Below are 16,917 nucleotides of genomic sequence, written 5' to 3' on the forward strand. Positions count from 1 at the left end.
TGTAATACCCTTAAAAAGACCCCTCGGCCTGCCCCCAATCCCCTGTAAAAATGTAGCTTTTGTGAATTTGTCCCCGTCTTGAAATGTCGGCGCCATGGCCACGCCCCTTTTACAGCATGGCACTGCCCTTTTGACATCACGCACGCCCTTTTTGTTCCCGCCCCCCCACCAGGCCGGTAAAACATTTCGGAAAAGGTGGCAACCCTATGCGCAACACACAACTCATTTATAACCACTGGGCAAATATGCCCCAGGGCAGTAACTAGGGTTGCCACCTTTTCTGGAAAAAAATACAGGCCTTCCTATATCTTTATGGTTTTTTCCTTATAAATAACATTGGCATCAAGCAACATTTTAATGGCCAGGTGGCAACCCTAGCAGTAACCCATGGCAACCAATCAGATGAATGCTTTCACTGTTCAACCTGCAGCTGGCTGAAAAAAGCTCATCGCTGATTGGTTGCTATGGGTAACTGCCCGGTGCAAATTTGCCCAGTGTTTATAAACGAGCCCCAGAATCTTTGGCTTCAGGAAAAGTCTGCGCGTGACGTCACTGGAAGAAATGTCGGTGCTGCTTATCCTCCTAGGCACGAGCATTACAATTTGACAGCTCTAGAATTAACTTTGGTTGAAATAACACAAATGCGAATTGTTGACGAAAATTGTTGTGTGTTGGGAGTTTCCTTTCTGGTCAAAGGCTCCGGTGGAAAAAGGTACCATTGGCAACCAGGAACAATGTATTTTATATTGTTTCCTGGCACAAGTCGGAACTCTGAGCTGGAAATACAAATGACTACTGGGAAATGGCGGAGGGCATGTCGGTCAACCAACACGAAAGTTTTATTTATTTTCGCTACCAGAAGTAGAGAAAAATCAGACTGGGACCTGACCCACCGCGATTTATTAGAAGCCTCAGACTAGCTGACGCAGAGTTACGCCGCCTCGTCACTCCCCGAAGGCGGCTACGTAATACGGCACTGCGTTTACGTGTAGTCGTGACGCCAGTCTCGCGTGAGGAGACATGTGGCGTTGGAGTTTTCTGTAAAGACTAGGAACCTGTGTAAGTAGCGATCCGGGTCAGGGGGTCTGTGTTAGGAAAGTGGAGCTTGTTGGGCAGTGTGCACTGACGTGGATTACCGGCTGTCCCCGCTGTCTGTGAGCTACACACTTCTACAGGGAGGGCGGCAGCTGCGGTTCCTGTATGTTCTTTCCCCTTCACAGCTTTTCGTACTATTCGTTATGTCACAGAGCCCTCCTATAGTCTATAGCTCACTGACAGCATGGCACCTGGTAATCCAAGTAAATGCAGCACAGCCAACTGTCTCTCACTTTATGTTAATTTTGCTTTCATTTTTTGCATCACCTCACTTTCCTTGACAAGATACACGTCACTACATGTACATATGCAGCATATGGTTTATATATCTACACGTTGCTTCTACTTAAGCTGGCCATACATGATAAGATCCGCTCTCTTAACCCAATATGCCCACCAAAGGCAGGTTGACTTTGGGTTAATCCAGTTGTTCAGCCCTAGGGCCAAACAATCGAATTACAATTGGGGTTGCCACCTGGCCGGTAAAAATGATGCTGCACGCCAATGTTATTAATAGGGATAAACGTCAAGAATATAGGAAGGCTGGTATTTTTTTCCAGAAAAGCTGGCAACCCTAATTACAATGAAGGAAATGGGTGTCTACGGGAGAAGGACTGCATCAACTAGCTGATGAAGTCCTTTATCTCCAACAAAATCAAACCTAAGGGCCCCCATAGACGCCATGATTTTTCTTTGACGGACGACCAATTTCAGTGCAATCCGTCAATTTATCATGAGGGTAGTGGGAATCGTATGATCGTGCATCAAACGATTTTTCACCTGACATCGGTCAGAAAATTGATCGGCCTGGTTAGAAAATTTTCATCGGTCACAGTGAAATCGGTCTTTTGTCCAATTGTTTGCAGGGCAGGCAGCTAGCCTCAGTTTCCTGGCTTCAACTGGACAACATTGCTACATTTTTAGTTGATGGACAAATTGTACATTTAAACAATCATTTCAAGATAAGCTTGGTCTAAAAATAAGAAAAGATCTTTTAAAAATTCTATGGCCAGCTTTACTAATATGGTTTTGCTTACATGCTATATGAGTCAATTATGCCTTGCTATCTAAAGCCATAAGAATCTTGTGTTTTTGCTGCTACTTTTGCTAAATTTGCTACCTGACCTGGGCATTACTCTTTCTCCACAAAACATTTCCTATGCTGCTGCTTAAACAGGCTTACTATCAAAGAGAAGATTGTTGTTGGCTCCAAGATCTGCACCACTGGCCTCTGCCTCCCCCCCCTTTTTTTTTGGTTATCTGGAACATAACACTTGTAGTCTCACCCAAATGTTTCTGGTTACAATTTCCAGCTTATTAGGAATGCTGTTTTTAAAGCAACACTGCTAAATAAAAGTGTTTTCCAGCTGTTAGGACTAGTGGCCTGTTTAATGCAGAAGAAACAATAAGGGGAAATTAGGGATCCACTGAACCCATTGTTTTGAGAGTTGGTTGAATCTTTCTTGCTGGTTGAATCCCAAACAAAATCTGAATCTTTGCATCGGATGGAAATTGCAGACATGCAGGTGGAAATAGCCAAGGTGCTCACGAAATGCATGCACAAATTGACATGCACTGCAAATTTTTGGCATTTAGTATAGTTCAGATTTGGTTCAAGTACGCTCTTGATTCCACTGAATCTAAATTCTGCTGGAAAGGGCTCGGATTCCCTAGTGAAAATCCTTCCTGCTAACACCAACTGTGGACTTAACAGCCCTAAGTTTTCCTTCCTAATGTTCTGTTTAAGAACAGTATTCGCAAGTCACAACATGTAAAGTAATTTAACCATGTTAGATAACTGCATGTGACAAATGCAGCAGAAATATATGCCCTTGGTTGTTATAGGCCAGGGGTCCCTAGGCAGCAGCTGCGTGTTCCTCACATTCACCACCCCCTCGTCCTTACCATCATGGTGTCCCTTCGTGGATCCAGCATCCCTCCTGCCTCTCCTGACTGCATGTCATAATAAATAAGTAGCACGTGCACATTTACACTTTAGTGTACAACTACACGAGCGATTCGGGCGGATCCGGCGCGGTGTGCCATAACACAGATGTCAAATCGGATATGATGGAAAATAAGGTAAGCAATAGCCATGTCGGATAGTGTTGCAGCATTCATACGACACGACTTTCGGATGCAGACGCTACACGCTGCGTCTGCCACGACAGTCATTTCGAATGAACGCTGCGACTAGATCCGACATTTCTTACCTTATTTTCCGTGGCATCTGCTTTGACACCTCTGTTTTGGCGCGCCAGATTTGCCGGAATCGCGTTGAAGACACTTGTGTAGTTGTACACTTACGCAATTTGCGTACATGCTTTTCTGGGGGATCAGAAGTTCTTTACACATGTACAATTCGACGTGTGGTGTGTGTGTGTGTATGTATGTATGTATGTATGTATGTATGTATATATATATATATATATATATATATATATATATATATATATATTACACAAAAGCCATGAATATCTTGTAAATTATATCCTTATAAACGGTGAGTAGTGATGTCATCAGTTATAAACGGTGAGTAGTGATGTAATTTCTGTCACATGACTCACTAAAATTTGTGTATTATAATAAATAAAGTACCCCCAGTTGTAAAATATGAGGATATTAGAAGTTACCTCGGAGTTCCATGACCTGTATAAAAACACTCGGCCTTCGGCCTCGTGTTTTAATATGGTCATGAAACTCCTCGGTAACTTATAATATCCTTATATTTTACAAGAGGGGGTACTTTATTCACTATATATATATATATATATATATATATATATATATACACACACCTACCTACCTACCTACACACACCTTCTGGCACTCAATTTTTTAGCTTTTCTTCTGTACTAAAAAAATAATAAAAGTGTACAGGTATGGGACCTGTTATCCAGAATGCTCAGGACCTGGGGTTTTCCAAATAAAAGATCTTTATGTAATTTGGATCTTCATACAATAATTCTACTAGAAAATCATGTAAACATTACAAGCTATTGTTTTATTGCTACAGAGAAAAAGGAAATACTTTTTAAAAATGTGGATTATTTGGATAAAATGAAGTCTATGGGAGATGGCCTTTCTGTAAGCCGAAGTTTTTTTGGGTGATGGGTCCCATACCTGTATTGCAAATGTGAATAACATGATTGATTGTTAATCACACAGTGCAATTCCTTTTGCATTTTTATCAATGTTTTTGTATATTTATCTATTCTATTGCATTTTTAGTTCTGCTTAGCTGTTTATGATTTTTTTTTTGTGCAGACAAAACTGGTTTCAACAGTGAAACTATTGAAAATGGGGTTTTGGTGTGGATTCTGCATTATTACTTAATTTGCTAGGAAAATTTTTATCTGCAATATTTTGATTTTGATGCCTTTAAATGCCACATAGATTGGTAAATCTATACATATTAGGCATCAGACTCACCAGAGCCCTTGCATTCATATTTAGCATATATTATGTTCGTACATTTGAATATGTGGGATAAATGATGGTTCAACATATTGTTTCTTGTGGTATTTTCTATGTACTGCATGGAGTTTTTGATTTCAGAAAACTCCATAAAATTATACATATTTGATATTGTCAAGTTTAGGAGACATGGGGCTTTCCAAATTAGTTATAGTTTACGCATACAATAAAAGATGTGTTGGATATATATCACTATATTAAAAAAAAAAAGTTTAAACATTTTTGCAGCATTTAGAGCACTATCTTGTTACAAAAGGGAAATAGAGAATTTTACTTACCTACTTGACGTAAATTCCTTTTCTTCTAGTCCCGACATGTCAGTACACATGGGGCATTGCCCCTCCCAGACCTGGAGGTAGGACCTATAACATAGCCAATCAAAATGAATCATGACCTATAAGACCACATGACCTCCTCCTCACCACAGTTATACTTTTGCCATAGCAGTACAGTAACCAAAATAAATAATTGGGATGGGAAACCCTGTACTGACATGTCGGGACTATAAGAAAAGGAATTTACGTCAAGTAGGTAAGTAAAATTCTCTATTTCTTCTACGTCCCTCCATGTCAGTACACATGGGATCTACCAAGCCATGCACCGAAAACAAGGGGTGGGAATAACCAACATAATGCAAAAACCAAACTGATGCTAAGGAGGCCCTGAGAAAAGGCCAGCATCACATCCATCCAACAGGGGAGCTGATAAAATGTATATCTCCTGAAAAGGGTAGATAAAAGGCACAAGAACAACATGTCCTAGGACATGGTAAACGATTAACAAGAGCTACAAAATCAACCACAAAATTACAGAGACCGGTACTTGAGGATCAAGCATTGCAGATTAAGAATAAACATATTCTGTTTAAAAAGGTTCCCTCAGTGACTAGAGGGATACCTGCAATATGGTTTTCTGACAAAACCCCACCTGGGGAAGAACAAAAATCCTGCAACTGTTAAAACAAAAAAGGTGCCTAGGACAAAACCAGAATGATGGCAATAGCCATCTCAGAACTAAAACACCCTAGAAACCACCAGGAAATCAATCAGATCAGAAACTAAACACAACTTGAATGCATCTATCACCATTGCTGGAGAAATACACGATCCTCAGCAATAGCAAGTGGCCCTAAAAAGACTTGGCCCACATTAGCCTGGTCCTGCATCTTAATGGAAGCAGCGCAAACCAGTGCTGATCGGAGTCAACTCCACACCAGAGATCAGTCTAAGATCCACCAACTCCATGCTAATAATACCTAATGAAGACTTAACTAAATGAACACCAACTCTGGGTTATCATAAATCAGCATATCATTGTAACCATTGTAGAGCCATGCTGGTACAGCCCAGTAGCTCCACCAACCACCAAATCTAAACTGGGTATACAACAGCACAAGGATAAGCTGCTGAACCAACCAATGTGACTTAAAGCCATCTACCAATATGCAAAAGAAAAACAAAAAACAAAAACTGTGTTTGATTTCTCTCAAAATTCAACAAAAAATAAAAAGTGAGGAGGGAGATCCTACCTCCCTGTCCAGTAGGACAAAAAATAACTGTGGTGAGGAGGAGGTCATGTGGTCTTATAGGTCATGATTCATTTTGATTGGCTATGTTATAGGTCCTACCTCCAGGTCTGGGAGGGGCAATGCCCCATGTGTACTGACATGGAGGGACGTAGAAGAAATTACACCAACACTCAAATTGCTTTGAAGGAAGACAAACATATAGTTTGTTTTTTAGAAGAAAGTGCAAAATAAATGGCAAATTCTGCTGGCGATTAGTGTTAAAGAATTATGTGAATATTAAATAATGGTGGTTATGTCCCCTTAAAGTCAAATTTACTCATCTGTCAGACACCTGACCTGAAAAGAAAAACCCAATCCACAGTTTGTAAAAGTGTCTCATAAGTGATCCTATTAAACTAAGAAAAATGCAAATGTATTTTGTTAAGCTGAAGACAACCTGCTCCAATAAACATCTTTTAGCAGTCTGCTGTAATATTTATGGCTTTTTTTGTGCTCGCACATATTTCTGTGGAATATTTCATTACTCATATTAGACAGATAATATCCACATACCCACCCACATTTTCTTTTGTTCGCCTTTACAGTTCATGAGTCATATTTCAGATAGTCATTCTCCATCTCTTCCTGGATGAAGTCCAGCTGTCTTGCGCTTAATATGACAAAAACTGAAATCCAATTTCCCACCCTTCACTCTGTCACTAACCTTTCAATCCTTTCTTTGAAGCACTGACAACCCATGCATCACCATTGCATGGATTGCCAAAAATATGGGCTTTTCTGTCTTAGCAGAAATTAAGGTTTTTGTTTTCCCCTTAAGTTTAGCATGCAGCCAATGTTCTGTGATATGTGTTTTGTGTATTTGTTTTTATTTGTGTGTTTAATGAGTTATTGCAAATAAGTTATTTGCTAGAATAAAGTAAGAAGTAAAATGGAACATGAAATAGACTGCACAGTCCATGAACAGGCAGACCATATAACAAAATTGGTAACAAAATAAGCAAAGTTCAAATGCTTGTGTTGTAAAATAAAGTTCAGATGCATAAAGCTAAATCAAAACAAAGCAACAAACCGTGTTACACAGTGGGGAAACGCAACAAATGTAAATATGCAAGAAACGAGAGTTGTACTTTGCTGTGGGCGCTCTAATGATGTAAGAACCCTTGCCAAGTTGGTGCCTGTTCGCATGTACCAGACTCTTTACTTTTGCAAATGGCTGGACAGTCTGCCAATGGCCATGACTAACGATACCTAATTGGTCATACCTAATTAGTCCTTAGATAGGCTACTCTCACTCCTTACATAGGCAAATTGTGTTAAATTCTCTGCATTCTATTTCATGTTCCACATTGTTCTTTTGTTTATTTCACAACCAAATGATGAGGTATTTTCTATCCTTGGAATGGTCAGTACTGATCGTAATTGACAATCACTACTGTAACTCTTTAATGGGGTGCTGAGCACGGCATGGTTCAGGCAGAGCAGGGATTCTGTTATGATTTTTGTGGTGTCGTTTTTATTACTAAATTAAACTGTGTACATTGCAAATAACTATGTAGACCATGTAAAATTTGTTTCATGAACTTCAGTTGTAATATTGATTTCTAGGCAGCCTTCGGTATGAGTTTATCATAGCACAAGTCACATGGCTAAGGGCCCCTGGGAGACGAACAACATATCTAGCCCTATGTGAAAATTAAATATAAAAAAATCTGTTTGATCTTGTATATTTTAATGCAGGATTCTCCTAGAGAATTGCTACTGACGCATTTTGTTATAAACATAGTTTCTCGTGGCAGAATCCTTTTAAATAATATTGTAGTTTAACTTCTGCCTAAACTTTTTGTAATAATACCTGGGTGGAGGTGGGGGTACCTGCCGCCACCTGACAGGCATGCAGCAAATCGGGAATTGATGCTCATCTGTTTTATTCGGCACCCCATGTCTAATGTCATCATTCTTGGTGTGAAATTGAAATATTTAAAGGGCCCACAGCCAATTGTTCTATGCCCAACATAGGTCTAGTTCCTGGGTGTGAATCAAGTCTGATTACTGTGTTTTGACCCCTGCCTGTCCCAGAGTACTGCTTGTTCGCTGCCTGTACCGACATTTGACTGTTCCTGACCATTTCTCAGATTCTGACTTTGTACTGCTTTACTCTATGATTTTATCCCGGCTTGTGTCCTGACTACTCTCCTGGTTCCCGATTCTGTACTGCACTGCCTAATTGGTATCACCTTGCCCTGACCTTTTACTACGCTCCCTGTTCCCTATTCTTCCTGTATATGTTACGGTTCCCTTGTGTGTCCTTTCGCTTTAAAGACCTGGCCACATCCGAGTAGCAGAGGGCTCCTCCTGAAGCGAAATGCGGTTGTTACAGGCAGTAGTGTAAGCCGGGACCTTGGGGGGGTTGTTCTGGGTTTTGTGATACCATATGTTACACTTTGCACAGGCCTTTGTCCTAGTTGACTTGGTGTTGTGTATCATTTTATCGTTGCTGTTTTCAGAAGCAGCGATTTGGTAGGTGGAATAGAAGCTCCAAAGTCTGCGCTAATACAAAATCCTGCTCTACCAATTCTGACAGATCCTTAAGTCCCAGCTTACTTTCTTGCCTTCTCTGTTCTTGTAAACCTCTTTTGCTTAACCTGGACCACCAGTGGTCAGCCAGCAGTATAACAATGAATACACAGCAGGAATCAGCATGGTTAGAGATGTTTGCATTTAGCAGTATATGGTGTGCACTGAAGTTATGTTAGGCTAGAATTTAGATAATGATATAATTAATCCTTACTGGAAACACAACCAGCAAACTTACTTTATTATTTACATGTTTTTGTAGTAGGTATGAAGATCCAAATTACAGAAAGTTAACAGGCCTATACCTGTAATTGTTTTCTCAAAATGGATATTATGGGATATTAGATTTCCGTGTTTAGAGCTTTTTGGATGAGTTTTAGGATAAAAGAGCCAACACATATAACCAAGACACATCGATGCAAGATTCACTTGAGGGACTAAATATATTAATAAAATATAATACATTTTCAAACATGCAAAAGGTGAAAAGATTTTTTTAATTTTTATTTTTTAACACAAGGCTTGTTTGCTGTTCTTTAAGCAATCATATAGCCTATAACGATTGTGCATGTTTATATGTTTGTGTGTATTTTTGCTTTTTACACTTTAAATGACAATCCTTTTTTTTTATACACTCATTTTAGCTCTTCCTCGTGGCAGCAGAATCTAATTTTTCATCCTATGGATCACTGAATAAGGAAGAGATGGTTTTACCTCGTCTCACAGGAGCTCTGCGTTCTTTTTCAAATGTCACCAGGCAGGATGATTACAGGGGAGATTCGTCAGACCTGATGGTAAAATGGTTTATTCAAGACATACAGTGCAGTTACTCTGAATGTGTTATAGATCCTTGAACATTTGCTGGATCAGTTGCAAATAATGTCCTATTTTCTTTTCAGTGAGGTTTCTTCGCTTTATCACTGTACACAGAAAAGAGAACCTTTACACAAGATGTTTTTTCTATGTGTTTTAATTATTGATCATGCTGCTTATAATGTAAACATATTGAGTCAAGGTTTTGATTGTGAGTGGAAACACTTTACAAATGCCTTTAACTAAAATTTTGATTACAAGGAGTTTGGGAAGTTTGAATGTAATCACTTATTTGTTTATGTGTACTCCACTTTGAAGTGGCCTGGACTACTATCAGTCAGAACAGTTGAATATTCAAAGGGCTACAGTAAGTAGTCAGTAAGAGCAAGAATATGTTTCAGAGCACCTATGGAGAAAACTTATTTTGCAAATTCAGCTTTAAGGTTGTGTTTCCAAACAATATGCTGTACACGTGCTAGAATGCAAAGGGGTTGATTAGATATTCTTGCCTTTTCTGACTTAATCTGCATATCGCTTTTATTTGCTGGAATATAAAAGAATTACAAAAGAACTGCATTCCACTTTAAAGCAGGTGTTAAACTTTACAAGTAAATTGTCATCGTCATCTAGTCATAACATGCACTGTATTTATAACCCTGAAGAATAACTGTAAATAATAAGCCAACATCTGCTATTGCACCCCTCAATATATATTTATAAATAAAAAATATATAAATAAAATTATATATAAAAAATGCTATGTATTTTTGTAGCTATACCAACTGCTATGGTGCAGTTTACAAGTTGAGTGAAATTCTTTAAAGGAAAACAAAACCTTTAATGCATACATAATCAAGATATCCATAACTAAATAATGTTTTACAGTGATCATGAGTGTTGTAAATCTGCAAAGGCTTGTCCGTTATTAACCTTTCTGTCCTAGGCCGAGCCCTCTTTTACAACTCCGTATAAATACCTGGCATAAGCTTTTAGGAGGCTTTCACCCTTGTGTGCTTTTAAAGGGGTTGTTTCTGAGACAGTTTTCCATTAATTTTCATTTTTTATTATTTGTGGTTTTTGTGTTATTTAGCTTTTTATTCGGTAGCTCTCCAATTTGAAATTTCAGCAATCTGGTTGCTAGGGTCCAAATTAGCAACCATGCACTGATTTGAATAAGAGACTGGATGAATGAATAATAACAATAACAATGAATCTATAGCCTTACAGAGCATTTGTTTGTTAGATGGGGTCAGTGACTCCCATTTGAAAGCTGGAAAGAGTCAGAGGAAGGGAAACAATTCAATAACTATAAAAAAGAAAAAATGAAGACCAATTAAAAAGTTTCTTAGAATTAGCCATTCTGTAACATACTAAAAACTAATTTAAAGGTGAACCACCCCTTTAAAGAGTGAAAATTGTATTTGTTCATCCAGCACTACAAATAATATAATGCTTGGCGACAAATGTCCTAATTTATATGAAAGAGGTTTTCAGTCTTTAATCTTGTAGAGGATCAGGAATGGTAATTTACTTGTTTGTCTTCATTTGTAAGAACCGTATCCATTGTACTTTGTTGTTCTATGTAAACATACACCTTTTTGTCCTGTTCATTTTGTAATGCTGTCCTGTGGCTACACAGATTATTTGTCTTAGCCATATTAGTTTTTATAAAGCACAGACAATTCTTTTACAAGTAAGTGGTAATGTTATAGGTTATTTTGGTATATTTAAATGCATATGAAACACTTAATATTTTAGAGGTTACTGTACCTTTTAAAGGGCTGTAGCGTGTTGCTTAATGACAGCATTTCCTTGTTGTTCACATGTTTTACAAACAGGTTGATGTTCAGCACTCTTTATCTGGTAGTTGCTGTTAATAAACATCTTCCTGAAGGAAACGTAACTGCTGTAAAAAAAATAAAATAAATAAAAACAAACTAATTTTGAAAGTTGCTGTTGCTGAATGGATTCGCAGTGAGAAAAATAACAGTCTGCTTGCTAGAAAGGTCAGATTAAAATATCAAAAATCCAGAGTACCATTCTGCGTTATTAAAATGTGATCTTTCATCTTTATATTTAACTTTTTTATTTTACAAAAAAAAATGTAGAAATTGTATTTTTATAGCTTCTTTCATGATAGCTGTTCACTAACTTTTCCTTTACATGATCTTTTATTTTAAAGCTGATTGAAGAGACACATTTCAACTAACCATCCAGCATTAATTTTACAGACCAAAAGATCAAAGTTGCGTGAACAAGTTTTGGAGTCTGACCTTACTTGGAAGAAAATAACTCAATTTATCACTGGCATATTGGACAAGAAGGAGCATGAAGCAATAAAAGAGAACTTAAAAGAAATATTACAGGCGGCAAAACAGATTGGTAAATTACTTTTTGTTAAAGATACATTTTTTTTTTAAATTCACGATGTGTTGTAAATTCTTCTAGGTTATTTTTCACCTGAGTAGTCAGGGTTTGAAATATAATCTGATTGTTCTTCTGCTTGTGAATATCAATTTACTGATGATGGTTCCATAATTCAGACTTTACATAAGGGTGACTTTGTTGTAGTAATCTTGCAAGGTTGTCATTTCTATTGTAGTACATGTGATTTGGAGTGGGAGTGGGGGTGCATGGTAAAGAAAATATGGCATATTTATTTACAGGCAGTTAAAGTCATAAATATGGTTGTCAAGTTGATTTATTTGATTCTCAACAGTGGGAACCGACCATGGACAAGAAGCAATTGAAAGTGGAGCAGCATACCTCTTCAGAATTTTATATGATAAGGAAAGTATTGGCCAAATTGAGACTATGGCCATCAAACAAATGTTTGGACCATTTCCATCTTCATCTGCTACAGCAGTATCCAATGCAACATATAAAATTGTGTCCAGGCTAAATCAGGACAAACTAAAGAAACTTGAACTTCTTTTCCGGGAACAAAGGGATGAAGGTTCAGAGTTCTTTGGAAAAAATTTGACCTTTTCATTAGACATGTATACACTAGAGGAGATCGAGGATATGCCCTTAAGTAGGAATACTGAAACCGAAGACATAACTCTGGATTTTAGAAAATTTCATAGTGACCACATAGAAACATCTGATGGTGGCCAGCCAAGACACAACCGAAATTATGAAACAGAGGATGACAGTTCATTTCTATATGATGAAGTGCAGAAGTATGTTGTGCATAACTTACAAAGCAGTTCTGGTGGTCCCACAGTTGATGATTTGTGTAGTACTTTGTTTGAGATGCTTGCATCCATGAAAAGTAATGATGAGCTTCAGAATGAGGTAAGTTTGCCCATGTCATATTTTGAGTGTAATTTTCTTATGGAATGATTTCACGCACAGCCTGAATAAACCCATGCATAAACCCAAGAAAGCTCTCCTCACTGAGCTGTCATGCCGACCCCATTATAGTATAATATGAGCAATATCCCTTTTTCTAAATGTAGTAGGTATCTCTATAAGAATGTTTACCATGTTTATCCAAATCAACTTTTGACATTTTTTTTTTGTTACTCCACAGCTGACTAGTTCTGACTAATGTGTAGTCAACTTTACGTTCTCCTACGTCAATGTTTCACAGGTTATAATCATGGCACAAAGTTTGTAGCTTCTCTGTTACAAATGGTATAATAATGTCAATCTAAATAGAAGTGTGATAAGGAGACTATCAGTATGTTTTGGGAGCAGGCAAAATACAACTTTCCTCAGTCTTTATTAAAGCAGAAGGAAATGTCCAATTGATGGGGGGTGGGTGCCAAATGTTAGGGGACCCCCAAGGGTTGTAATCACTTAGCTGATACCCTGGCACCCCAATGACCTTTCCTTCTCCTTTATGTGTGCTTTCATGCAGTTTTAAAATTAACTTGGTCCAATATGAGACTACAAGATGTTTGACCACACACATCCTCTAGACTATTATTAGGGTCCTTGTAATTTAAACAGTTGGGTTGTGATGTCAGTCCAATCAAATCAAATCATATAAAGAACTAACAGAAAGCCATAACAATTATGATCCGTTCCATAGTATTGATTATCCACACTTTTTTCACTGATGTACTTATTAATTAACTTCTTTACTGATACTATGACTACTTTCCAGTTCGCAAATATTGAGTGTGCTGCGTATATTGCTGCTGAAATGCTTGTGTTGCTTTCTTAGTTTTCAGAAGACAGTAGTGTACCTTCAATTTACTCTCCTGAGATGGAAAGGTGAAATCATGGGCTTCACAATGCCATCTTTTTACCAGAGTGACATTTCACTGGTATACTTCACAGTACTAGTGTTTACAATAAACTTACAGTATTTGACATGTCCCAGGCTTATATGCAGTCTGAGTCACTTGTAATATATCTCTAGCAGCTTTTCAGCTAATGACGTTTTGTTAAGTTTACAAAGAATTTAAGATTTGTTGTTTTGATTTTTTTTTTCATTTGGCTCACTGTAATTTGTAAGGTCGCCAAATAGTAGAATTAATGCTAGAATAATAACAGTAGTTTTGTACAATTCATTAGCTGTGTGTGATGATTAATGTGATTATATTGGGGATCTTGAAGATTTTTAGTCCAAGTGATAGTACGGTATTACTCTTGTTTTTCAGCTCAGCTGCAAATATTTTAGTTTATAAGAAGAAGCACTTTGAGTTTTCTTTTTAAAGGAAAACTATACCCCCCAAACAATCCAGGTCTCTATTAAAATATACTGATTAAAAAGCTCACATGTAAAAGCCTGCTTCATGTAAATGAACCATTATCATAATAATATACTTTTTTAGTAGTATGTGCCATTGGGTAATCATATAGAAAATTTCCATTTTAAAAAATAAGGGCCGCCCCCTGAGATCGTAAGATTCACTGTGCACACATAAAATTTAAGGTCACATGAGCCAATAAACAGACAGAGTTCTGCCTTTTGCTTCCTCACTTCTTCCTGTTACAGGTAGGGGCTGATTCACTAAATTCCGAGTGAAGGATTCGAAGTAAAAAAACTAAGAATTTCGAAGTGTTTTTTGGGCTACTTCGACCATTGAATGGGCTACTCCGACCTTCGACTATGACTACGACTACGAATCGAAGGATTCTAAGTAAAAATCGTTCGACTATTCGACCATTCGATAGTCGAAGTACTGTCTCTTTAAAAAAAACTTCGACCCCCTACTTCGGCAGCTAAAAGCTACCGAAGTCAATGTTGGCCTTTGGGGAAGGTCACCATAGGCTTGCCTAGCTTTTTATGATTGAAGGATATTCCTTCGATCGTTGGATTTAAATCCTTCGAATCGTTCGATTCGAAGGATTTAATCGTTCGATCGAAGGAATAATACTTCAATCGTACGATCGCAGAATTTGCGCTAAATCCTTCGACCTCGATATTCGAAGTCGAAGGATTTCAATTCCTAGTCGAATATCGAGGGTTAATTAACCCTCGATATTCGACCCATAGTGAATCAGCCCCTTAGTGTTGTAGTATTTCTGGTCAGGTGATTTCTGAGGCAGCACAGATAGAGTCACAAAATGGTGGTTCAAGGCAAGAGATGTAAAAGGGCAATATTTATGTAAATATATAGTCCAGTTTAGTAAGATTCTTTAATATGTCATTCAATTTGATATACCGTATATACTCGAGTATAAGCCGACCCGAGTATAAGCCGAGGTACCTTATTTTACCTACGAAAACTGGGAAAACTTATTGACTCTAGTATAAGCCTAGACACAACTACAGCCCTGTCTCCCAGCAGCGCACATTCTGCCAAAGCGACCCCCCCAGCGATCAACCGGACTTCTTTGCAAAGTTGATGGTGACAGAGAATTGCCAAACGGATTACTGTGTGCATTGTCCCACTGTCCCACTACCATGTGCAGAGGGTGCTGTTTGATATTGCCATCACTGTTAATCTTTCGTATAACCAACAGAGGGTGCTGTGTGATATTGCAGTCAGTTATTCTTTCATATAACCAACAGAGGGCGCTGTGTGATATTGCAGTCACTGTTAATCTTTCATATAACCAACAGAGGGCACTGTGTGATATTGCAGTCACTGTTATTCTTCCATATAACCAACAGATGGCGCTGTGTGATATTGCAGTCACTGTTATTCTTTCATATAACCAACAGAGGGCGCACTGTTATTCTTTCGTATAACCAACAGAGGGCGCACTGTTATTCTTTCATATAACCAACAGAGGGCATTGTGGGATATTGCAGTCTCTCCCCAAGTGTACTGTTGGTATAGGAATGATTAAAAGTTACTGCAATCTTTGCTACTCGGGTCGGCTACCGCTGACCCGAGTATAAGCCGAGGTAGACTTTTTCAGCACATTTTGGATGCTGAAAAACTCGGCTTATACTCGGGTATATACGGTAAACTATCTGTTGCTTAAGTTTTCATTTTGGGGGTATAGTTTTCCTTTAATGAGATGATTGTGTTTTATGTAATTTTGCAGTGTCTCAACATTGTAAATCACATTGACAAAGGAAACCTATTTTGCCATACCTTTGCATGTGGATATAATCATAAAGAAATGCCCAGTTTGTTTTTTATATGTTCAGGAAACTACTCTGTTCATACAATTATGTTTCATATATATAGTAAGGTGGTCGTACATTCAGTGATTTGGTCCAACAGTTTAATTCCAAACATATTTATATATATATATATATATATATATATATATATATATATATATATATATATATATATATATATATATATATATATATATATATATATACAAATTCTACACACGCTTAACCATAATAATGTAGTAATACAACTGTCAGTTTTTATTTGCACAATAGCAAACGCAAGCAGTATATATGTTTTCACTGTGGGGCATGTAATGCACTAATGTAGCAATGGCTCCCGGTTGTCATTAATGATATGACTTTAAAGGAGAACTAAACCCTTCCCTCCAATTGCCTCCTTGTTTCCTGTCCAAGCTCCTTCCCCGCAATGTCTGTTATACAAAAACGTGTCCCAATATGTGAAGCTGATATAAACATGCACATTTGCATAGCACAGTTTACAGTCACCATCTTTTTCCACTTAAGTGACAGAAGAGGATCTGAAGTTTGGAGCATGCAGGAGCGCAGCTAATTATTGTTTGGGCAAGCCCTTCGGAGGGCCCAATACAGGGCCAATAAGGATTAAGTCAGTAGATTTTATCGGCTAGTATATTGCCACCTTGAATATTTTAAAAACAAAGATTTAACCCCAAGTACTTGTATTATTCCAATTTAATTTTTTTCAAATTCTATGCTTTCTGCCAGAATTTTATGCAAAAACTATTTCAGTATGATCATGTCTATGGCATGTTTCCCAGATTCTTATGTAAACCCACATTGTGAATGAAGGAATGATATTTAAACATTAGAATCTATTCATCACAGGGAATATGCAATATATTAAGCAGGCATATCA

General features: G+C 37.8%; 1 protein-coding gene across 2 annotated transcripts in view; it reads left to right on the top strand.

The window, feature by feature from the left end:
- The first annotated feature begins 587 nt into the window (after nucleotides 1-587).
- The window catches only part of ascc3.L (activating signal cointegrator 1 complex subunit 3 L homeolog), a 327,995-nt gene continuing 311,665 nt past the window's right edge, over nucleotides 588-16,917 (top strand). The window contains exons 1-4 of one of the 2 annotated variants that reach the window (XM_041563009.1): nucleotides 588-712; nucleotides 9,319-9,468; nucleotides 11,719-11,869; nucleotides 12,207-12,784. In XM_041563009.1, coding sequence (XP_041418943.1) covers nucleotides 9,379-9,468; nucleotides 11,719-11,869; nucleotides 12,207-12,784 — 819 coding nt within the window. In that variant the 5' untranslated portion in view covers nucleotides 588-712; nucleotides 9,319-9,378. Of the gene's footprint in view, nucleotides 713-916; nucleotides 1,060-9,318; nucleotides 9,469-11,718; nucleotides 11,870-12,206; nucleotides 12,785-16,917 lie in introns of those variants that run through there. The other variant, XM_018263366.2, reaches the window with a different exon arrangement.

The sequence above is a fragment of the Xenopus laevis genome, chromosome 5L (assembly GCF_017654675.1).
Source record: "Xenopus laevis strain J_2021 chromosome 5L, Xenopus_laevis_v10.1, whole genome shotgun sequence".
In the NCBI taxonomy this organism is placed as follows: domain Eukaryota; kingdom Metazoa; phylum Chordata; class Amphibia; order Anura; family Pipidae; genus Xenopus; species Xenopus laevis.